Here is a 25,141-nt window from a genome sequence, read left to right on the forward strand (position 1 = left end):
GTTCTAAGGTAAACAGCACTGCCTTGAAGTAGCAGTAATCAGTTTCTTGATTTGTTTTCTACTGTGCTATAAGCTAGAGTACAAAGTTCCAAACAAAAGCATAAAGTGTTTTTTTTTAAACCAAGTTTTTGACGAGGGGTACTAATACATAGAAAATAATCAAATTGCACTCCTACTTTAGTAGGTGTAAAGCATTAAGGTACAAGTTCAGAGCATGAGCTAGGTAAGCTGTTACTGCTAACAATGACTTACAGCAAGTATCTTGGGTTTTAGAAGGAAGTCAAGATTGCAACAGACCTTAAATAAATACAGCTTTAGTTGGCATAAGATATCTTAACTCTGGGAAGCTATACAAGTCTTGTCATTAGGGGTTAAAGAATACCTCTCAGAGGACTTCATACTAAAAGTCTTGCGTGAGATGAGAGATCAATGGGATTTTCAATCTAAGCCATTTAGCAACGTAAATTACTTGGAAAGAAAAAGCCAAAAGACAGTCTTGACCTTGCATTATTGATCTCGCACTTCATAAAAATTTGAGAAGATGCAGATTTAAAACAGCTTTCATTTATCAAGTAGCATTAAATTTGAACTAAGCTAGGTTTTCAAGTTATTTTCCTTTTCAGTCTCAGGGCTTCAGTAACAGCAGCTATTCTACTATCAGCTTATAACACTACTTTAGCAGACTCCTTCCCCAATTTCCCTAACACCTGACATCTAACACCTCTCCAGCAATATGCTTTTAAAGAAGAGTATCTTTTCTTTTTGGTAGACACAGAACCAACTGCTTACACAAATTTTGAAGTGAGAGGAAGCTGGAGAAGGCCAAGGGGAGACCTTTATCACTCTCTAGAACTGTAAGGAAGCTGTAGCAAGGTGGGTGTTGGTCTCTTCTCTCAAGTGACAGGATGTGAGGAAGTGGACTCCAGTTGCACCAGGGGAGGTTTAGATTGGATATTCGAAAAAATTTCTTTACTGAAAGTGGTCAAGCATTGGACCAGGCTGCTCAGAGAAGTGGTGGAGACTTCCCTGACTGTTCAAAAAATGTATAGACATGGCTTAGTAAGCACTGGTGTTGGGCTGATGGTTGGACTTGATGATCGTTGAGGTCTTTTCCAACCTTAATGATTCTATGACTTGGATTTTTATGGAAGAAATGGGACCACATCTTTCCTCAGTGCAACATTCATACAAACATAGATAGATGAGGTATTTCAGCTACTAACGGTATGAGGCCACTATTCTGGAAAAATTCTGCAATCTTGAAAAGACGGAGTACAGCACCCAACCCTTCATTTCTGCCACATAAAGATAAGCCTTTAAGCTATTCCTAGCATCACAGTATCATTAAGGTTGGACAGACTTTCCCTTACTCACCAAAACGAGCATGCATCATTAGAAGTTGTACCCAGCTTCTAGAAAGTCTTTCACAGTAAAGAAAGGGCAAACAGGAACTGAAGTTACTTACCTTGATACAAACTGACTTCAATTATTTACAAGCCATTTTGGACCCAAAGAGAGTGAGTGCCAGACTAACAGTTATATTTGCTGTGAAACAGCAAATGCCCTTTACATTGTCTCTCCAACTGGAGCCTGTTGTTCAGGATATGTATATGACATACACAGTTCAACCAATAGCCAAAAATAGGCTCAACACTTTTCACAAACTCAATCACGTATATCAGAAAAGGCAGCATTTATTTTTTAAACACACAAAATGCTATTTATAGTGTATTACATCATTAATCCAGAAATTTAAATTTAAAATATACAATTAATTAGTATAGAACAGTGGCAGAGTTGAGGGGTTTTTTTGCCAGTGACACAGTGGTTTTATTTTGATGTTTTTGTCTCTGATGGATTTTCCCCGGTGTCCAGTGTCTTCAGCAATCTGAAAAGGCCGGCTGCTTCTCGTATCCGACTGAACTCAATACAAAATGCTTGCACTTCTATAAACAAGTCCTGTACATTAATAATTTTGTTTCTGATTAAGGACTGAAGAAAGACACAAACAAGACGGACCAGCCGGTTCTGAAACAGAAGAGACAGGGTTTCATAATCCAAGTAAGTGTTTGCAAGCAAGTCAGTTAAAGGACTGCTGGCCCTCAGCAGTACAACTGAGACATTTTCAGGGGCAATTTCGCTTCAGTAATCTTGTTCCCAAGCTTTGTACACACTGCTTCCCCTATTTTTCTACCTCCCATACCGTTACTGTGTTTAAAAAATTGACTACTCTGCTTTGTAGAGCTTTCTCAAGATTAATCCTGTACACGAACAAAGCACTGAAGCTACATACACACTGCACTTATTTTATGGAATCTCTAGAGTCAGAGAGAAAGGAGCATAGCTGAAGATGATGTCATCAGTAGGGTCTTGCTTAGTCTTATTTTATACAGTAACACTACAAAGAAAAATGAACAGGCTCTACATCTCAGAATTCCCCAGTCACCATGTGATTAAGGCACTCCAGCTGGGAAGTGACAGCAGCAGAACTGATCCCACACTCATTTGGTGAGAAGCGCCTTATCACTGAATTAGTAGACAACCCTCTTCATCTTAGAAGTAAAGAGAGTATCAGTGTTACCTAATGCAAGAACATGCTTCAGAGCTCCTGGCTGTGAGCTATGATTTTCCACCTGATTCAGTAAAAAGATGGTATCTCAGAAGCATTCCTCCTTCCTGAGGGTTGCTTAGGTAACCTTTTGCAGACCACACTGTTGGTTGGGAACTGGCGACCTAGGAACGGTCACCTACAATTTATTGTACACAGATCCAGTCACTGATTACCTAAGAGTGCATTCTTTAAGGACAAAAGCAGATCTTGCTTTATCATTAACATGGTCTCATAGTTCACTGTGAGAAAGAGTTGAAACCAAACCTTTCCCTAAAAGCAACTATATACACGAGCAGTTATCCGACAGAAATAAGGGGACTTGGTGGATTAAGTGTCCAAAGTGTTTTAGATTAACTGTGAAAATAAGCTATCAACTAATCTTACAGGAAAAGAGCTTACTACTGCAAGATTTGCTACCTCTACCAAGAGAATTCAGAAACTGAAGAAGGTATTTCCTTCAATGCCATCAAAAGGCATCACACATTTTTCTCTGCAATACAAATGCATTACAAGAATAGCTTTAATAATTGAGGGAGATTAAACTCAGAACAGAAGTACAAATGCAAGGTGCTGGCTGACTCCCAGTCTCTGAGAATTGTGCCTCTGTTACTTCCAACAGAAGTGGGTTTTGTAACATGCTTTTCAAACAAAACATCTTGTGTCTCAGTTGCTGTGAGGCCTCACACACAGTATTAACAAACATTACATCTCACAAGCTTTGCATGTTACTTGGCGATCAGTATCTAATATATCAACATATATGCATTCCTTGATGCTCTAGTGTGCCTGTAGTACAGCAGCTACTTGCCCTTAGCAGCTCCTTTGGGCAGTGTCCCATCCTATGGGCATACTCTCAGCTACAGCCCAGGTTTGCTGCCATTTTCCTATTCTGCTACTAAATGTGACAGGTATGGCTATGGCTATTCAGTGGGTCACCAATCAAGCTACTCATGTGTATCTGGCAGAGTCACAATGCACAGATAGAAGCATCAGCAGCCACCAAAAGATAACAAATGGTTAGTCATCTTCTGGAAGGGTATTGAAAACAAGGCAGAGGGGGTTTTGCTGCTATCTAAATTCCCATTGCACTCATCCTGTGTACCGCATCCAATTTTTGTCTCTGCAGCTTAAGGATGTAGCAGAGCTAGAGAAGGCACTAGAGAATGACACCAAAATGCTCAAGGGAAAGGAACAGCTGCTTTGTTGCAATGGACTAAGGAGGTTGCAGTCTTTCGGTATTGAGAGGAAAAAGATGAAACAGGACTTTGTCAAGATTCACAAAGCCAGGGGTGACATGAACTGGTTTTCACCAATAATGTATCCAAGGAAACAAGATCTACTGGGCACTAAGAGAAACCAACAGATCAGTTTAGGATAGAAGGAAGTACCTCACACAGTATGTACGTGCCTTCTGTGCCAAAGGTACAGAAACCACTCCAGGGGTTAAAGATCACTGAAGTGGCTACAACTTGCATGCTTGTTCTGAGCAAGTATGTCAAGCTTGGGAACGGAGAGTATGATGTTAGAAAAGAGAAGGGGTTTAGGTCTTTTTAGGTCTTTAAGGAGATCTGCAAGCCGATGTCAGTTGGTAACATTCCTGATTGAAGAACAAGACCTCCACATGAAGTGCTGGGTGCTCTTCTACAAAAAAGAAACTCAAAGCTTAAAATGAAGCAGAAGGCAAACAACTAAACTGAGGGTGAAGAAAAGGCACACTAGTAACAGATGAACCTTCTGGATGCAAGCAACAGACTTACATAAAACTACAGTTTTGCCAGGGAGAAGTGTATTATGTCTTTAGACAAATAGGGAACAGTAATTACCTGTGAAACCTCGTAAAAAGGTGAAGAAACATCTGTTAAGCATTATAAAGAACTGCACAGTGTGTTAGGAAAAAAAAGTGCCCTTGAAATAAAGGAACAATAAGACAGAAAAACTTAAAGCTATCAGCCTTATAAAATCTTCACACACATTATACAGCAGTATGTGGGATCCTTTTTCCTAACCAGTTTACTAAAGTACTCACCTGCATATATTTGTCTTTTATCTGCTCACAGGTGGAGATACAGTTGGAGATATAAAGATGAATAAATTCAGGTGGGAGATCAACTGCAGTAGTAAGCCTGTTCAAATTAAAAATAGCCATTGGCTTATGAAGCCATAAATCTAGTGATTCCATGGCAAAACATGAGTTAAGCCTGCAACATTAGTTTATTCTCAGTCATGTCATACAGAGCTTGTATCTGACAGTTTCCACAGACATATTTCTAAACATTTAAATGTCTCCATTATGAGACTCTGACACAGTACAGAAGCTGAGAGTTAGACTGGTTTCTAGTATACAACACACCTATAAACATTTGCTATATATTATACAAATGAATCAATGATACTAGTTTCCAATTTACTATAAAGACCCCAAGGTGAGTACCAAGATTCTTCTGTAATCAGCACTGCAACACAATTTTGCTTTTCACATCTGCATTTCATTCATTTGCATTCACGGAACCTAAATGCTGACTCCTTCCTTAGGTCTACAACTGGAATAACTCCTTTGTTGCATCAAAAGATCAGTTTCCCTAGTTCTTTCAGATTGAAATTTTATTCCTAAAAACTGAAACAATGGCGCTCAAATACAAGAGACCCCGACTAGATGAAAGTGTTAAGTAGAGATTCATGATGCAAAATAATCTCAGAATACTGCAGCAGAGTTAGAGAACTATTGCATCAAACAATGGTATTGGTGTATTTTTTAAGTGTTAACAGCAAAGCACACCTATTTGTAGTTGAATACTGGCTAGTTGAGCTGTTGTTTCTTGCCCGAAAAAGCAATACAGCTCAAGTTTTAGATAACAGCATACCTTAAATGCATAACTTGCCATAACGTTACAACAGAATGTAACCAAAGTAACTCTAATCACAGTCCCATCTTAAGTAGAGAAAAGGGAAAGGGCAAAAGGGAAAACCATACACATTTAAGAGATTTTGATTTCAAGTTTTTGTCTTATTTCACTTGAAAACTAACATCTCCCTGTTTGAACTGACAGTAATTTTGCAGTTTAAGAGAAGTTGCTCCTATGGTAGTTATGCTTTGGAAGAAGCAGCATGCCTGACTGGTAGCATAGCATCCCTGAACACTTGTAAAAGCTCTTTTCTTACCACTATTTCTCCATGTCACGATCATTAGGCCAGCTTCAGGGCAGTTAACTGCTGTCAGTCTGCACCAGTGGGAGAGATTTATTTCAGAAATAAAATGTTTCTTTCCTCCAATAATATTTAAGGTTCATTTTGACTCTGCTGCAAGAGGCCTGCTAAACCAGGCTGACTGGGGAGTTTACATTCAGTAACTGGCAAGAAACTAAATGGAAATAAGTGGCAGAAATGTAATTTTGTAGTTTGTGGGGATTAACTGTCCAAAAAGTTTCCCATCGAAGAGGCTAGCATTCTGTTAAGAAAATTGGTTGTACCTATATGCAAAAGTTACTCCCAACGAAGACATGGCACGAACATAAAGCAGGATGGCTATTTAACAATACCACCTTCTGTTCACTTAAGCCATATCAAGAATGCAAGTTGTGTTTAAGCAGATTAGCTGCGTGGCATTAACATTTTGTTGAGGGTTCTTACAATAACTGCTGTTTGTCCCACTTTAGTCCTCTATCTTCCACACAGGCATATTTCAGGAAGGACCAAAATTAACCTTTCCAGATGTCCTAATGAAAGGCAAATGCTACCTCAGTTGAAAGAAGACAGAAGCTAGAAGTGAGGCTAATTTATAGATATATAAACAGAACACGAACTCTTCATCAGGAAGAACTGGATGGTGACCCATTAGAGACAGGGACAGTCACTACAGTGATAAAACCATACACATCCAGTAACTGGTTATCTTTACACGTCAGTGACTGCACTTACAGCTTCCTGGGATATAGGACATGTACTTGCTAATGAAAATCATATATTAACCAGGAACCTAATGTTTGAATAAAACTTTTTATAAAATTATTTTCTAGTACTTTTCAACACCAGCTCAAGTTATCCACAACATTATATGTGGTTTCCCACTCTTTTCAAAGTAGAAACACTTGGCAAGTATTAAGAAGCATCAGTGTTTACTTGGAATAAACATCTCCATTCCTGAAGCAGCGACTGAAACATTAACTAGCATAGCACTGTGCTTTTCACCATACCTAATATGGTAAAACCCAGAACATTATAAATTATGAATATAAAATTATATTAATTAAAACAAAATACTATATAAAAATATAAATAATTCATATAAATTGTGTATATACATGCCTCCACCATCACATCTTTCTGCTGGGAAATTGTGGCATTTTGCTACTGCTAAAAGGAAGATGTTAACATTACAGTAATATTTTTAAATAGCACTGCTGTAAAAAGGAACTTACAAATTCTCTGAACTTAGCATTGAAAACGTTCAAGAGATTCAATTCCTTATTACCAACCCACAGGTAACTTCAGAAGCTGAGTCTGGACTAAAATTTTGGGGTTTTTTTAACTACAGACACTACTAATAAGGAACTACATGAAAAGCAGCTAAAGCCTTTATAAAAGAAACAGACTTAGTCCAATAGTCTTAGAAAGCAACAAATCCACAGCAGTCTCTTCCTCTGCGGGATTAATCAGAGAACACTAAGCCTCATTATTAAAAGAGTATTAAAAAAACCCAACACAATACAAACAGCATAGAGAAATCGAAAAAGGAATGACAGTTGGATACTCTTTTCCTTCACTATAATCTGACAAGTCATTTCTTCAATTCCTGTTACATTTGGTAGCCTTTGGAATGCATCCAAAGACAGCCCTGTGGCCAGCCTCACAATCCCTTCAGAACTGTTCAGTTATTTATTTTGCATACTTAAGGAAACCTTCTGAGATTTGAGATAGTACTCACCGATTTACGACTTCCATTGAGTGTAAAGACATGTCCATGTTGACCAACACAGAAAAATACTCTGTTATCTGACTAGACTGCATCAGTTTCAGCAACATTTCTATAGCTACTAAAGGATTGTTTTCAACCAGGTCTGGCAGTTTGGCAGGAGTTAGACCAATATGGTAAACAAGCTTGGGGTCCTTTTCCAGTTCTCCAAGGAGCTGCAAAGACAAAGTTAAAGACTCAGTTTTTTTTCTCCTTAACAATTCACATTATTGCTTGAAGAAACTGCTATAATACATCTAAGCTACAGCAGAATGATAAATGAATAATTTAGGCATCTCTATTAAAGTGTAACTCCAGTGTCTTTCAAAATTTTTATATAAAGGTAACTGTGCCCATAAACCTTTAATAAGGTATTTAGTAGTCTTTTATCAATGGGTGGTAAGGAAGGGAATTTAAAAAAACATGGTAAGTTTCAGCCTTCTTTAGCTTCCCATCAAGCACAAAGAAACCTCCATTTTGAGTTCACTGTTGTCATAAGAAGTTCCACAAATAAAGGCTATCTTCTGGTGCTAGAATAATGACTATCAAAAAAGCCTACTGAAGTCAAGAATAATACTACCAAATTGAGAGGAAAAAAAGATATTGTTGGCATTTCTGAAATAATTATTTATCAAAAGCTTCCACATAAGCATGAACAGCACAAACAACTTTGTTATAGATTCTTTCATGCAGAAAAATACTGGTGCCATATTGATCAGCTATAACTATGCCCAGTCAGTGCTATGAAGTTCAAAATTTTGTCCCTTATTCATATAAGCCCAAATCAAAACTCTTGAGTTTTACAATTTAAAGCCCTTGGAGTTTCCTGAATTCAAACACTGGTCAATTAAAACAATCCAAGTTTTCTAAAATACGTGAATGAACAGGTACCATTAGAAAATTATTTTAGTTGGAAAAGTGCATGAAACTTACCTGTGTCTGCTGTGGGGAAGTCAAAGGACTTTTAAAAGCTTTTGCCATGATTCTTTTTATCTCAACTCCAGTGCTGTTCTTAACACACATTGACTTATCCCACTGAATTGTGTGATCTGGCTCTATTGGATTTAACCATGCCAATTCATCCTCACATATATGAAGTGGAGGTGGTGGTCGAATAAACTCTGGTCGAAAGTGACCTAAAATGGCAACAATGTGAAATGTTTAAGCTTCAGGTATTCATTTTCACATCAGTTAAAAAAAAAAAAAGAGAATGCCCGAAGCCTCCACTTTTTCAAAGTACTATAACACTGAGAACAGCATTACAATTTATGTGCCTACCAGATTTATTTCTGCTTCTGTGGTGCTGTTACATCACTTTTGCTCTTGATTCAGATCACTAAGTTACTGATTCTGTGGTCTTTTTTTCCTTCCACAGGGAACCTCTTCCTTTTGGAAGGTGTTAACATTTGATACTAATCTCAGTGTAGGGAACTAAGACCGGAGGGGCACCAGACTCTGTTTTAGCCAACAGATGACAACGGGTAACAAACTGATCCAGGCTTTGGATTTTTAAAAGTCTGGAAACGTGAACACTATGGAGTCTCATCTGGAGACAGTGTGACAATTTTGCACTCTTTCATTCCTCTCGATTCCCATTTCATACCTTGAAAATACTTCTCGATTACATCACATTTTGTCTGGAGAACTATAATAACATAGCATGTCATAAGTTACAGAAAAAAAGATATGAAAATGCACATACTTTCTATAGGAGGTTTTGGTCCACTCACTAAGGCTTCTGTGATCTGAGAGGCAACGGAGCTGTCAAAACCGGAGTTGGAAGAATCTGGGTCAGGATCACTGAGAATGCTGGGGAAGCTGGCCTTGCTCTGTGTTGGCAACTCAGACTGACGTTCTGAAAGAAGGCCAGTCCATAATATTAAAGCATAAAATCGAAACAGAGATGCCTGGAATACTAAAAGTAGTGAGAAACAAGCAGCTTTAGAGAATAAGTAGCTTAAAAAAAACAACCTAGACTACATCAACATGAAATTTAGTACCATGTCAGGCAGCTACCACTCAGGGTGCCAGCTGACAGGCAAGGGACAGAGGCCGGCAGCAAGGATAAGAAGAAACAGAAATTAATCTGAAACACAGCCTTGGCTTTAGAAAAGTTAAGCAACTGATGCAATCAGCATCTAAAAGCACATTAGTAGGTCCACATGGTACTTCTGAAGGAGTTCACACGCTATATCTAGTTTTGCAATCACTACTTAGCAGAGCAGAGAAGTGAAAAATCCACACAGATACATTTACAGGCTCCACAATGCTAATGGTCATAGTAGACCTGAAGTCAGCTATTCATATTTATCCAACACATTTCAGTGGCATTTGCATTCAGTGCCAAGCTACAGCAAGTGAAAAAGATGGAGTTTAATTGTTATGTGACACTACATGCATCGTCACTAAAGCAAACCTGAAGCATGCATCGTCACTAAAGCAAAGCTGAACATGTCTCTTTAAAGACGAAATTACAGGACTAGTTACATAAAACCAATATTAAACTTAATTTATACAGCTGAAGACTTGAAGACTATGGGGCTCAATACTTGCATTGTCAGATTTTTAAGTGTTCTGTCACAATCTACTGCTCTGCTCTTCTGTATCTGAAGACTTAATGCCTGAACATCTACATTCTCTGTATTATTTTGAGAGATCATAGTTTCCATTGCTTTGGAAAAACAAAACAAAACCAGTAGACAAAAACCAGAAAAAGACCCCTACAGAACGCCACCTTGCATTCCTCCCACTCTCCACAGAGGGCATTGAGCAGCAGGTTATGACTTAAGACCAAATTGTTGATGCCATGCAGGGAATCTCTTGAAGAAGTTCCATGTGAAACTGAATACCACTTCTTTTTCTGACTAATTAAGCCTAGTGCTGTCAGATTCTGAGTACAGTCTTCGCATTTCTAAGCAAAGTGTGCTTGCTCCTTTTAGTGCAAACACTTTGACCCTTCCTGGCTTCCCTCACATGGGAGCTACTTCCTATTACTCCAACCAAATCCACAAGAGATGCCAAAATTGTGAGTGACAAAAGGAACATCAAAGCAAAGCACCATCCATCGCTAATTTCTTTTTTGGCTTTCTGTCCTACTTTATATAATTATTTCAGATCATGCAAACTTTTGTATATATGCTCACTGAAGCCCCACAGCAGAGTGTGTTTTTCTGTTAAAGGCAACAACTAACATACTTCTCAGTTGTTTAAAAAAAACAATCCCAATTTTAAAACTCAAAATCTAAATGAGGTGGTTTTATAGAACATGTCCTTGACTTCGTAAACTACTTAAAACTCCAGCTTGTGAGTACTCATTTAGCCACTGAGCAAAAGGGTTCAATTAACAAACGAAGTCCTATGAGAAAAAAAAAAAGATACTGAGCATCTTATTCAGTCTTTTTATTTGTAGTCTAGAACTTAAATCTATCAGTTTGCAGAAGTAAATCACTGATATGCTGATATTCCCATAATGTCAAACAAAGAATGATGCTTAACCAGAAAGATAGAAGTTCAAGATAGTCCTTCAATTCACTGAATTTAGAAGCCTGCATGAGCCCTGAGATATATGCACTGATGATAAAAAGCCCACCTTCACTGCCTTCAAGAATTAGGGCTGTATCAGCTGTTTCAGGTGAAACAGAAGCTGATTCAACAAGAAAGAACATAGCATCTAGTGCTAAGGCATTTAAATTTAAAAAATTAGTATGAAAACAATCACTCAGGTTCCCTTAGGGAGCTTTTCCCTTCCTTCTAACAGGTAAAAAGAAACTTTCTTTCTTACATGAAAGTTCTATAATGTACTGCAAACTTTAACACAGGATAATTATTCTGAAATCAAATAAGGGCTAGCATACAAAGTTACAAGCGCTTTGCCAGAAGACTCATCTCTGCAACTAGGAAGTGATATCTTTTATACAGTAACACATCAGATCAATAAAACTAAGTTATGAGGAGAGACAGAGACCCAAATGAACATTCTGTAGACTAAAGGGAGAAGAGAACAAAGCAAGATTTAAAACTCATTCCCAAAATGCTACTCTGGGGGGGGGGGAACCCAACCAAAATAAAACAACAAAATAAACAAAAAATAAAAAGAAACTACACCCAGAAAAAACATGACACAGTTGCAACTGAATTGGCACAAAGAGCTCAAGATCAGCAGAGAAGTCAAGTATTTTTTTCCTCCCTTTACAAAAAAAAGATCAGTATACATACACTGATTGAAAAAAATTAGTACTTTCTAAATTGATTTTTTCTAAGTTGATTTTGTAGGTATATTCTACATCAAGTCAATATCATCCTGCTCTAAATAGCCCTGAATTCATCAGGGACTACAATTCTGAAGGCCTAGAAAGTCTTACAGCTGTAATGTTCTGCAGAATATGGAGGAAAAGGGTGTAAAAGCAACCCCTTAAACAGTATCTCCAAGTACCACAATACAAGTATTTATGGAGAAATATACTGAAAACTTGTAAAAAATTCAGAGGCCTTCTGAAACATGATAAATAGACAGTCAAGAAGCATAAGAATATAATAAATCTCTTGCTCATTTTCTTCTAAGTGAATAGAAAGCAGACATTTATTCCAGGGAGCTACAGGAAGAAGCCCGATAGAGCAAGCACGAAGCTTTTTCAGATGCAGTTTGTTTTGTTACATAACTCCTACAGCTACTCATAAGCAATTAATTATGCATGTTTAATGTACTATGTAAATAAAGATACAAGCACATCTTACAGGCTTTAATTTTGCAAAGCCTCAATAATGTCTTTATACTGTACTTTAAGCCATCAGTGTTGTCTACTTTTAAAAAAGAACAAATCAAAATGCATAGCCTAGAGTACCCATCCATGTAATTAGCGTTTTAAGGCTCTCCATATGGTTCATTTTTAATGAGAACAAACTGTCCAGAAGAGAAACACAGCACCAAGGGGAAAACAAATAAGAACAAACAAAAGAGCTCCAGGCTTCTTTAAGGCATCATATCTGCCTTATTCTAAAATCCACAAGTTACCTGCAGGTCCACAAATCTAAATTCACAAAAGTATTCTAGAAAAAACTAACAGGATGAACAGAACAAGAACCATAAGGGTTCATTTCCCCCTTGAAGGTATGTTAAAGTGTTCAATTTGCATTTTGAAAAGATCCTGCAGTCTGGAAACAGTATCTGAGCAGGACACGAGAGGACATCTGTAAACTGCAAATAACCCCGAGACAGAGTTTACAGAAAAAAAATGATGATATCAACATAGAACTGCAGGATGGAGAAAGCCTAGTTAGGGCCTGACCGCAGAGAAGTAAACCACATTGTACAGACATAGAAGTCGGATGGTCAGTTTTCAAGCGAGTAGGTCCATTGCATGCACCTAGGAAAAAAACACTTTTTTGCTGTCCAAACTAGCTCCTTGTTCCCAACAATATTTTCTATTTCAGATTAGCTCCAGATGTGACTCATCAGTCAATGTGATTAGAACAATCATGCTCCTGTTTCTTTTCTGCTGCCAAAGGATACGCATCACATTGCTTTTCTTTTCAATCCATCAAAAGCCAACCACCTTCCCACTCTCAAGCAGACGCTGCAAGATCTGACTTTATTTTATAAAACCAAAGACATAATTGTAATAGCCAATTTGCCAGGTGCAACTGAAGTACCAGTACATGACGGCATGGCAGTTACACTATGTTCTCTCATACCAGAAATACTGCAAAGAGTCAACAGGAATAAAAATACGCCAAAAAAGTAAAAAATCACCTAACCCTGCACCTCCTCTTCCTCTTCGCTTTGGATAAAAATCTTCCTATACTTGCAAAATATTCCCATGTTTAAGGCAGTGACATGCTTGAAAAGCTGTTGTTAAGTAGGATAAAACAGTTAAGGCATAACCTGCACTTGAACTTTATGTGCTTGAAACGAGCTTGAACACTCTAAAGCATAGCTCAATCTTTTTCATATTAAGGATAGGCAAGAACATTTCTCAGGTAATTCACAATTAGCATTTCCATTCATAACTAAACCACAGCCACAAATCTTCCTTACCTGCTAATGCCAGCTGAAGCCCACTTATGTCTACTGACTGGGCCATGTTTCCCACATCCATTGAAGCAATCTGCCGAGGTGTCTTTTTGAACAGTTCTCTGGGGGGGGCCAACATCAGTTGAGAAAGAAAGAATTTTTCTGGAGGGGTTATGGGAGGCAAGAAGCCTGTGGGAACATAAAGGAAAATAATCTTCAACTTTTAAAGCAGTGGCATGAATAGTTTCCATATGCTTCACACAGAATAAGCAAAAATAAAATGGAAACTAATGTGTTACTTACAGGAAGAGAAGAGTAACTGTAGAGTCTTTGTACATACACTCAAAACTGCTACCTACTCAGGAACTAAAGTGATGCAAAACAGCATTATACTGACCAGCATCACACATCTCGACATGCAGTGTATGATACTAAGTCAGTCACAGCATTTTTTTCACATGCTTTCTAAATTAGAAAACTAGTGAGCTATTGAATATGACCTAGCATTGCAATGCATATGGTATGGCACAAAAAAAGTTTATAAAAGTTATATAAAAAAAAAATTAGAAACTGCTTTACCCCTCATGGCTGTGCTTGTATTTACTGAAGCAGGGAAAAGTGCTTCACTCTCATCCATTTCTTTAACAGGCTTGTTTCACACCTTTAAGGCTGTCCAAAGCACCCCATTACCTACAGGAAAGCTGGGGAGAGGACCTTTATCAGGGAGTGCAGTGACTGGATGAGTGGTAATGATTTTAAACTGAAAGAGGTGAGATTTAGATTAGATAGCAGGAAGAATTTTTTTCCTGTGAGGGTGGTCAGGCACTGGCACAGGTAGCCCAGAGAAGTCATGGAAGCCCCATCCCTGGAGGTGTTCAAGGCCAGGTTGGATGAGCCTTTGAACAACCTGATGAAAGGGAAGATGTCCCTGCCCATGGCAGCAGTGGTGGAAGTGGATGTTAAGGTCCCTTCCAACCCAAACCATCTTGTGATTCTATGACCTCCTGTTTTTCACTGGGGCTTTGTCCCAGAAGCTCCATGTCATGGTCCAACCAAGTGGCCTACCCGACATCACACCTAGCGATGCTTCCCATGAAGAATTCCCACTGCTTTTTCCAAACGCGGGAAGTGCAAACCCCCTAGGCGCGGGGAGGAGCCGAGACCGGGCAGAACGGCGAGCGGTGCGCCCCATCGGTAGCCGCGGGGGGGCTACCCGTCCTTCCCCCCCCTCCACCCCGCCCCCGGCACGAACCGGAGAGCGGCGTGCGCTCCGCCTCGTCGCCGCCGCGCTCAGGCGCGGGGTTGAGGAGGTGCGCGAAGACGGCGGCGAAGGGGTTGGCGGCGAGAGGCTCAGTGCGGTACATCTCCCAGAGGAGGTAGAGGGCGGTGAGGCGCTGCGCGGGGCTGGGCAGGAGGTCGGGCTGCTGCAGCAGGAGGACAAGGACAGAGCCCAGGCGGAAATGCTCGGCCTTCCCGAAGTAGTGGTGGAAGGCGCTGGAGAGGCCCTCGAAGGTGCTGCCGCCCGCCTCCTCCGACACGATGCTCAGGAGGCTCGACAGCTCCTTCGGCGAGAGGCTCATCCTGCCGCCCGCCGCCTCGCCCGACTCCGCTCCCGCCTGCGTCCCGGCCGCCGGGCTCCCCCCGCCACCGGGCATCCGGCCGCGCTGCCGTAACGCGCGTCGCGCGTCCCTCGCTTTACGGCGCCGTCGTGAAGGCGGAGGGGAGGGGCGGTTCGGGCGGCGGGCAGGCGCTCACGCCATTGGCTGCGCGGCGGAGCGAGCCTCCTCGACTCCTCCCCTCCCCTCCGGCTTCGCTGATTGGCCGGAGACTGACGGGGTGACCACGCCCCCTCCCACACGCCCCCGTCCTCGCTGAATGGGATTGGCCCGAGCAGCACGGCGGGGGGCGGTTGACCACGCCCCCTCCACCCCCGTGCCTTCTCTGATTGGCCCGAGCCCCACGGCGGGGGTTGACCGCGCCCCCTCCATCCATCTGGCTTCTTTGATTGGTCCAAGCCTCCCGGCGGTGCAGGCCGACCACGCCCCTTATGTCCCTCTTTTTTCGCTGATTGGCCCGAGCCCCCCCTCCGGCGGGGGGCGGGGCGGGGCGGGGCGGGCGGTGGGGATTGGCTGTCGCCGCGCGGGTCCTCGCCCTCGCCTGGGCTGGGCTGGGGCGCGGCGGCGAGGGGGGACGGCAGGTGGGGGTGTGGGGTCTCGTCTCTACGCTGTGGGGGACCGTGGCCGGCAGCGAAACAGCTGTGACTGGAGGCCGGAGCAGGGTGGGAGCGAGTTGCCTCTCTTTTTGATAGTGGAACAGTTACGACTTTGAGGTCATCCCATCACTAGTTACATCACTTTGAGGTCATCCCATTGCTTTCTGAAAGAAGGGAAGCTTCCACCCGACATCTTCCTGTGCTGCCTCAGTCTTCCCTGACTGGGAGCACATGCAGATTCCAAACACTGTGAGGGGTTGAGTGCCCTGGGGAGGGTAGCCATAAAGAAGAGAGACACTGAAGGTGTGCTTATATTCACTGACTGGGCCATTTTCCGCCACCTTGGGTTGCTGCTACTGGTGGTCGCCTCCTCTCCCTGCCTACCTCTGCCCTGCCTAAAAGGTGTCCTGGAAGCAGTGTTCATCTGTTGCTTCCATGGTCCAGTTCAGCTGAGAACTATCTGCTTTACTGGTGGTTCTTGGCAGAGCTGAAGGATGGTAAGCTCTAGTAGTGTGTGTCTGGAAGTTGAGGATGGACAAACACCCCTGTTAAGTGCATTGGTCTGTTTCACTGACTTACCTTGTGGAAGCATATCTTGAGGGACAGCAAACTCACAGATGCACTGGGCATAGCCTGAAGAAGTGCTGAGGGCATGGCCTGCAGGAAGGGCTTTCTGTGGTATGTGCTGTGAGAGTAAGGGCTTGGAAAGTCCTGGGAGCAGATACTGATTCTGTTGTTTGATTCTTCTGTTAGCTGTTCTCTTCCCAAGTCACTAAGCCCAGTAGATCTTGACTCTCCAGTTAGCCATGCTGATGCAAGAAAAGGGATTCAGTTCCTAAAATAGCATCGATTGAAATCTAGATTTCCAAATATAGACCAAGTAATGTATGTGTTCCTTAATTAACATTATCAGTGGGAAAGAAACTTGAATCTGAGAGGTGTAAAGGCTTCATGAACATCTATAGACATTAAAAAAAAATGACTTCGGGGGAAGATAGGGTCTGCAGCCATGTGGGGTGTGATCAGAAAGCCTTGTTGCTAGAGAAGCTAACCCTTGGCTGACTAGGTATCTGTGAGAGGCCTGCTGGCAAGATGCACAGCTAGAACAGTAAACCAGATGGAAGAGGATGCCAGCAAGCTTCCTGCGATGGCCAGCATATTCAAAAAAATAGAGGAGTCCATGGAATTTTGGGCCGATTTGGAATTTACTATTGGCTACTGCAAAGACTTTGACTAAGACTTTGGAAGATCAAAGGAATAGAAACTACTGAGGAAGCAATCTGTGTAGGTGTGCAGTGGGGCTAGCTGGAGAACTTGGTAAAGCATGGACATGCTTTCCACACTTACTTGTGATGGAGAGGTGAAGTTGAATATCTTCAGTCAAACAGTTTGAAGGTTCAGTAGTTTAGAGAGGAAAACTGTGGGAGAAGAATCATAGAATCATTACAGTTGGAAAAAACCTATAGGATCATCCAGTTCAACCATCAGCCCAATGGCACTATGCCTACTAAACCATGTCTCAAAGTGCCACGTCTATAGAATCACAGAATCATTAAGGTGGGAAAAAAACCTATAAGATCATCCAGTCCAACTGAAGAAGTTCCTCATAACTCAAATGAATTTCTGTATAAATGATATAAACTCTGTCTTCTGGTCTGTCTTGCTGACCTGTAGAGAAACTCTAGTTCTCTGTTCCTGTCAGAGAAAGAGTTGTGGTGCTGTGGAGTTGAAGAACCACTGCAATAAACCGTGAAAGCGAAACCATGTCAGTGGTCTGCTGAATGGAAAAGGCCCAAGTGGCTGTTTCTGAGTCTCTTGGAGAGGAGGAGATATGGTTTGGTACAAGGGAATAAGAGACTTTGGAGAGCGATAGCTTATTGCATCAAAACTAAGTTTTCCTGATGGGAGTCCCTGGTCTAAATGAAAGAAACTTTTGTGAGTAGCTGTGGCTATAAATGTCTGTAACTCTACACAAACCCGTAGGATCAGCGTCTTGTCTCAGCGGAAGTGTGTAGTAGGGAAGGCACAGAGTGCTGGTTTACCCTGCATATGCTTGGCATCTGGCAATCTGTGTGTAGCTACTTCCTGAGATGAAGGTTGAATTCTCATCTCTGTGATTCCCAGGCCCAAGGAAATTTTGTTCTTTGAGCTCCTCTTAAGTGCTGTATGAAACAGATTCTATTTCTGGCTTGCAAAAAAACCCCATGGCAATGATCTCTGTGATGTAAGAACCATGCTGCACAAACCAATGCTTCCTTCTCCACTCTACTCATTGCTCATCATTCTGTGCATCTCTCATCATGTCTTAACTCTATTATTCCTCTCTAAGGTCATGTCCCCTTCTGTGGCATCTTCATTCTACCATCCTTGTTGTCCCTTACTGTCTTTTCTACTTCTGCCATATCCTTTTTGTGAAGGGGGTGACCCAACTTGTATCAGTGTTCCATAGATTTTTACATCTTCATAGTATGAGTCCCATTTATTTCTCTTTTTGTTTGTGTTTGCTCTTTTGAGCTGTGTGCCTGGCAATAAGAACTGTCTTTGATACCTTCCTCAGCAGGAATAGAGAGGTAGCACCCACTGCTACAAAAGGGAAGATTCCTTCCCATTCCACACCACCGTCATTGCATTATTTTACTTTGCATTTATCAGCTATCTGATATCACTGCCATTTAATTCAGTCATGCACTATTAACAAAAGTCTCCTGCGGCACCTTCCTGTCAATTTTTGTTTTTACAGTCCTGAATGAAAACTTAGCATTTGCCTGGGAAGACTGCATCGTCTGCCCCTTTATACATACACAGGGTGTTGCTCCTCAGTCTCACCTGTGTGTGCACAAGTTCTGGTCATTGCTGCAGTTGCATGCAGTTTTCTCAGTACAGAGACTTAGTGGTTTATATTACAGTTTATTGGATTACCTCCATGGCCTTTTTAAAGATTGATATCAGACTTGCCACCCTTATTTCTTTGATACTGAGACCATTTTAATGACCAGGTTGCACATCGCAGTTTATAGCTCAGCATCTTTATCCTTCAGCTGATAAAAATCTTTTGGGTGAATCCCATCTGATCCTGGTGATGAACAGTGACTCCAGTGACTCATTTCATGCGTTTAATTTCACATGTCTTACTAACACTTCACTGTGAGACAGTTCTTTCTACTTGTACCCCATCAAGAAAGGCTCTTGTCTAGGAATGTCTCCAAGAGCCTATGCAGAGATGCAAAGCATTAATTTAGCTTTTCTCCTAATCCTTCCTTAAGGATTTTGTATGTTGCGCTCATCTGTTTACCACAGACTTACCAGAAAATTTTCTGTTTCTGATGTGATGGCAAAAATTGTATTTGTTCTTTTTGAGGATGTAGTTTATGGTTAGAAATGATTATGCCTAAAATTGTACCTTAAATTAAGGGACAATTTTCTGGGTGCTAATTCACAGCTAAACAGAGCTTCTGTCCAGGTGGTCTTTTTTGTGCAGCCTGCTTCTAATAACAAACTTAACTGAAGACACTAGAGCAAAGCAAAGAAACATTTAGAAAGAGAAAGCTTTCTCTTCTTTTCCTATAGATTTGAGAAATGCAAGCCACTCTTGGATAATGTATTTACTGGAATCGCAGAAATGGACTTCAGAGCAATAAGTTTCCCCAGTGACTGAGATAGCAAAAAATAACCATGTGACTCATATGTGGCTAATGCAGCCCTTTATCAAAATTAAAAGGTTTCTGGTCAGAGCAGGAGAGCTAACGGTTTAGAAGATGGAATACTTTAATAGGAAGTGGGGTGGGCACAAGCATCGGTTGACAAAAATAGTTTTGAAGTCATAATGATTTTAAAACATGTTACCATTTCAAGGTAGCAAGAATCTCATTCTAAAGAAAAGATGGAGTAAAATAATCTTGGAGCAGGAAGTGTAGTAAATGTGCTGTCAAAGAGAGTTTCTGTAACTATGCAGGTTGCTATATTTTGTGGGCATGTGTGTTGGATATTCTTGGGCTCAAAACTCGTGTAATGAAGAAGCAAGAGTAGGTGATATTAGTGCAGACTCAAATACATGAGTTCCCAGCCAGATTTTTTCCTGAAATGGATCACATTACGCTCAAGGAGGAAGATTGGAGTCCCAGCTGCTTCAGTGAGCCTGGAGGGGTCAGATTCTGCAGGAAATGCATCACTGCAGCACAGTTTCATCGTGTAAAGAGAAGGGTTCAGTTTTCTGCCTTTGCACAGCAGCTCCACTGGGACCAGGCTAAGCATATCCATTTCTTTTAGATGGCTTATAGAATAGCTATTAAAGGGCCAATAAAAGAATAAAATATATCTGTCATTCTTTATGTTTGGGTTTGAATAAGAACCTCAGTAAAGGTCATGCTTTGTGTTCCTAAAGGGAGATAAAAGGATTGGGGCTGTGCTTAAATTACTCTCAGTCTCCTTGTCTAACTTGTCCTGTTGGCTCATAAATGCTAGTACAGACGCACAGATTCCAAACTAATAGTAACACAAACAGTCTAGCTTAGCAGGTAACCCTTTGCAAACACAAATAAACCTTTGCAAATGATTTGTCCATTAGTATGCAATTGTTTTACTATTTAAATGAACACCAGCCCCTGATAAATTGTAATTGTTACTGGAAAATTAGATCTGAGACCAAAGGAGAACATTCAGTTTGATTTGATTTCCTGAGCTAAGGGAAAGGCTGTACAATTGAACTGTAGATGTTGTTTTTCTTTCTTTCCTTATTAAAATTGATCATGTTATTGTTTGCTATTGTATTTTAGGTGATGGCAAAGGAATTTTAACTGCATTGTGGGCAGCAGGAAAAAAAAAAACACTAATGAGGCAGCAATAGAAAAAAACAGCATTTGGAAGAAGAAAAACTAGAAAAGAAGATATATTAAATTGACTTGCTCTGGAGCAAGTACTTTAATTTCCTCTAGCAAAGAGGCTGAATACTTAGGAAACAACTCCCACCAGCATATCTTTTATCCCACATTTCATTTGGGAAGGACACAGTGGGAAGAAATTAAATCACACCTTAAAGTTGAAGGGAAAATTAAAGCACTTCCAGATTGTTCTGTTTATTCTCATGAGACTTCTCTCTTGTGCATGAATTCCTTTCCATGATAACTGAAGTGACCCGTCCTGTCTACAGTGTATTTTAAATAGCAACATAGCAGAAAGAGGAAGAAGTAAATGCATTTTGTATACATCTTTTCGTGTGTCTCTTTCTAGCAACCATTCTATATTTTTCTTCCTAGTTCCTCTCTTCAATTCAAAACGCAAGATGGGACCACCAATGCAGAAACAGATTTTGTTATTCCTGGAGTAATCAACAATATTGGCATGCTAACTATGCCTAAAAGCCTCTCCCAGTAATTGTATGAGAACACATTTTCACTTGTTAGGCAGACCTCAAAGATGCCTAGGGATTCTTGGTTACAGCTTGAAAAGCGCTCAAGAAACACCAAAACTATCATAGCACGAATGGCTTCATAAGTACTGAACAATGAGCGGCTTAAAAATAAATATGTTTTTTGCTGAATTCTGTAACTACTGTGAAGTCTAGTGATACCTCTGCATTTTAAACCAGTTTTCTAATGGCAGATGTTCATACATGTAAATTAATGTGAGTCTTCTCGCTCTGTTTCTTGAATGTTAGACACTTCCAGAAGAGATGGTGCTTTGCCCTCAGTTAAAATTAATGGTGGAACTCCAGCAGGGTCCTACAGGCATGTAAAAGCAGAATGCAGTATGGCTATTTGCATATACACATTTATATAGAATTTTCTTCTGACTAGGAAACCCTTCCCTGATAACTCAGAAAATTTTTTTCCTCAAAATATGATTTGAAGCAAAACTACATTTTCATTTGTCCTTTTTTCTTACTGTTTAATGAGACAAGGATTTTTTTTAAAATCCATCTGTAATTCTAAAATAGCTGAGCACGTTTTATGTGAAAACATTCAGTATATGCATTGCTTGGGATCTCTTCACTGCGTACTTTAATTTGAGCACTCAGCATTTATAATTTGAGCTATGCAATTGCACATCTGACTCAAATGGCACTATTTCTGTCCCTGCTTGATGATTTGATCTATGCTTTATGTTTCTGTTTTCATCCAAAATCAATTTCAGTTGAATCTTTACCTATGCAGATAAAATTGCAGAAGGAAGGACTTTATGCTTAAACTACAGGTTTGAAATCCACCTTCTGAAAGAGTATTCAATAATTCTGAGCTGATTAGAGAGCTCTTGTCGAGGAAGTGGGGGATTCAGGTTCTTTTTATTCCTCTACCCATAGGGTTTTAAAATCCTGCTCAGGCTATGGCAGAGCAGAGGGGAGTGTTCATATCCTCTGGCTGATGTTACTTTGCTTTGTTTACAGGAATTAAAGCTTTGCTGCAAGAGAAAAGGAGCAAAAGCAGGGTCTGATGGTTCGTGAAAATGTGCTTGCTGAGATATAGCATAGTGGTCTGTGTTCTAGTCCTGCTTTGAGTCCTGCTTTGGGAACAAGGCAAGCATGTGCTCGATAATAATTGGGTATAAAAGCATAAAAATACATGTGTGCAGGGACTGGAAATCTGTTGTCCTTCTTGCCCATTTAAGCATCCAGAGACTGAGATAGTCATTTCTTCCCATTCTTTCTCTTTCGTTGGAAAGAAAATTTCAGAAATTTGTAAGGAAGCTGTCTTTCCCTCATACGCATATAATTGTGTATGTATGTACTTTTTCATGTATAAACATACATGCACACATATTTAAATATTAAACCAAAAGTTTCTCATTAGAAATCTATTTCAGATAGAGACGAAGTAGGTTAAAGTATTGGATAACTTGACACTTTTCCACATGACACTTGGCCAGAAAGACACTTAGAAAAGCTAACGTTTAAATGTGCTTTTAGGACCCGACACAAACCTTTTGTGCAAGAAGGCAAAATGTCAGTAGTATTTTTAGGGGCATTACTGAGCATTGTGGTGTAGTGATATACATAGACTAAGCAAAAGGAAAACCTCAAACTGCAAAGACCTGTTTATAACAGTATCTGTAGAAATAATTTGACAATTTTGTTTTCCTCCAGCAGAGGTGCAGTTTCACTGATTTGTACCCTCAGAGTTCTGCGTCATTCGTTTTCTCATGTTCCCATATGTTCAAACACCCAGTGAGCTCTTTGCTTTCCTACTGCCTACAAAGTTTCTCTTGTGCCTGACGTGCAGCACGTCCTCAAAGTGTCTTGTTATTCATCCCATTGCCATTTTATGCTGAAAGCTTTTAAATACATTTTAATGATGCATAACAGCAATATGATGAGCCTAATAGCATGCTATTGATTTTCATTTGTAACACCGACATTGGAACATTTCAATAGCCTTTTAACAATGTGTATATTTAATGTGATTCAAAGACAAGGCAAATGCAACACAATGTCTGTCTGCTAAAAGAAATCCAGTCTCTATCTACCCAAAGTTTCCCCACGTCGCCTGCAGTGTTTGTTGCAATCATCTGCATTAGAAGGTTATAACTTTCAGTGTCTTAAAACAAGCGAGCCATCATCCTTGGCACAAGGAAATAAAAGGGAAAACCACAAAATAATTGTATCCAGATCCAGCTTTGCTTTTCTGCTCTGGTCATGATGAAGGTATTAATGACCCACATCCAGTCAGTACTGTCAGAGAATGCAGCGCATGGTGAAGTAAACTGCCCAAGGATACCCTCTAGGCAGGAGATGGCTGAGTTATGGGACACCTTAGCTCAGGCTAAGTGGGTGGACCAAGAAACACAAAAAGAAAAACAAAATCAGCAAACATACACATCAGCGTAAGGTAAGATAGCAGTTCCCTTTTGATGAATAACTCAGTAGTTACATCCTGTGCAGAGTTTTGTTATCAGGAGAGGTTTCTGAGAAGTCAGTGAGCAAGATGTGAAGCAGCCATACAGTGCCCTGACTAGCCTGCATGTGTGCCTACTTGAACATAAAACAAACAGCAGCGTTGCCAGCCTGCACCAGCCATAGATCTTCCTTTTGTTACAAGTAAAGATCTTCTTTTTTCCAGTGCTGCAACTTGTTTTTTTGAGGGGTTGTTTATAACAAACAAATACAAGTCAAGTTTACATCAAGTATTAACCTTATCCTTCTGGCTTTTCACAGCATCACTCATGTTCTTTATATATCAGTTATCTGTACAGCAACATAAAAGTGCATGATGCTATCAAAATATTAGGAAATACAGTTTCTGCCCTATGGGTTGATTGAGCATAAGGTAATACAGAGAGAGAGGAAAAAGCAAAAGGCCAGGGAAACAAGGAAGGCTTATGCTTTTGTAAGGTCTTCAGTTAGCTTGCTTTCCCAATATGCAGCTGTTGGTTTGTAACCACATCAACCAAGATGATCATCTGACAAGTCATGACTCAGGCTTTATTGCAGCTGAGTATAATTAGATAGAGTTCTTGCTTTTGAGTTTAAAAAAACATCAGCTGCTTTGTGTACCATTTTGTTATATTTTTTCCAACCTTTGTGCTTTGCTTTCAAGATTATGAGAATACTTCTGAGAATATGTAAGTGATTTTGAAGCCTAAGATGCTTTTTGAATCAGTAGTAGTTCCCAGTGTGCATAGCTAGCTCAAATTAAGATACACTGTTCTCTGAGGTTACTTAGGAAACTCAAAACTATTTAACAAATAAGGTACCTAAGAAATGTATAGGCACGTAAGTAGAGTTCTATTTCTTCCCATACCAGAGACGATCAAGAAGACCATCTTAATTTGGTTGACAAATGTGGAAATAGGAAAAGTAGTCTATCTTGAATAGATGGTAGTAGTAATGAGTAACTCTGCTGAAAACAGTAGAGGGGAGCATGGGTTTTAAACCAGTCTGAGAAAAAAATCTCAGATGCATATAATTTTAGACAGAAGAAACGGCTGTTACAATTTTATTTAAGATAGGACACGATTGGTCTCCTGGAAGTACCTAATTCTCTTGTCTGACCACGGAAGGATTGTGGAATGATCAGCTCAGATGTTTCATTTTTTGACTTCTAAGTTAGGGTAGATGAATCCCATCCTTGAAGCTTTGCTGAATTCCCTGGGAAAGCAAGATGAAGTCTAAAGTGGAGCTGAGGCTAATTCCTGATAAGAGCCCCAGCTATACCTGCAATCAAGATATATGTTCCTTTTCTTATCTTGCATTGCATTGCATTTCTTTTTCCAGGCTGTGCTAGTCTTTCATATTTTAAAATTAAATTCTTCAGGACAAGTGCTGCCTCTAGTGACAGTCCTTAGTACAGCATTTTCTGGGACTGCAGATATCCCTGAAATGGAAATTCTAGCGTGTCTCAGGAAGAACGGGCTTCTGTGCATAGGCCATTC

At 40.4% G+C, this 25,141-nt stretch overlaps 1 protein-coding gene across 1 annotated transcript; it reads right to left on the minus strand.

Moving 5' to 3' along the window:
• Positions 1–1,661: 1,661 nt before the first annotated feature.
• CNOT11 (CCR4-NOT transcription complex subunit 11) lies at positions 1,662–15,266 on the minus strand. The gene is made up of 7 exons (XM_009557973.2): positions 14,822–15,266; positions 13,594–13,758; positions 9,262–9,414; positions 8,493–8,695; positions 7,533–7,735; positions 4,638–4,734; positions 1,662–2,028 (listed from the first exon to the last, which is right to left on the minus strand). Exons 1-7 carry the CDS (start codon positions 15,222–15,224, stop codon positions 1,831–1,833), a joined length of 1,422 nt encoding a protein of 473 aa, XP_009556268.2. The 5' UTR covers positions 15,225–15,266; the 3' UTR covers positions 1,662–1,830.
• Between the last annotated feature and the right edge of the window lie 9,875 nt (positions 15,267–25,141).

This window comes from Cuculus canorus, chromosome 1, assembly GCF_017976375.1.
Source record: "Cuculus canorus isolate bCucCan1 chromosome 1, bCucCan1.pri, whole genome shotgun sequence".
NCBI lineage: Eukaryota > Metazoa > Chordata > Aves > Cuculiformes > Cuculidae > Cuculus > Cuculus canorus.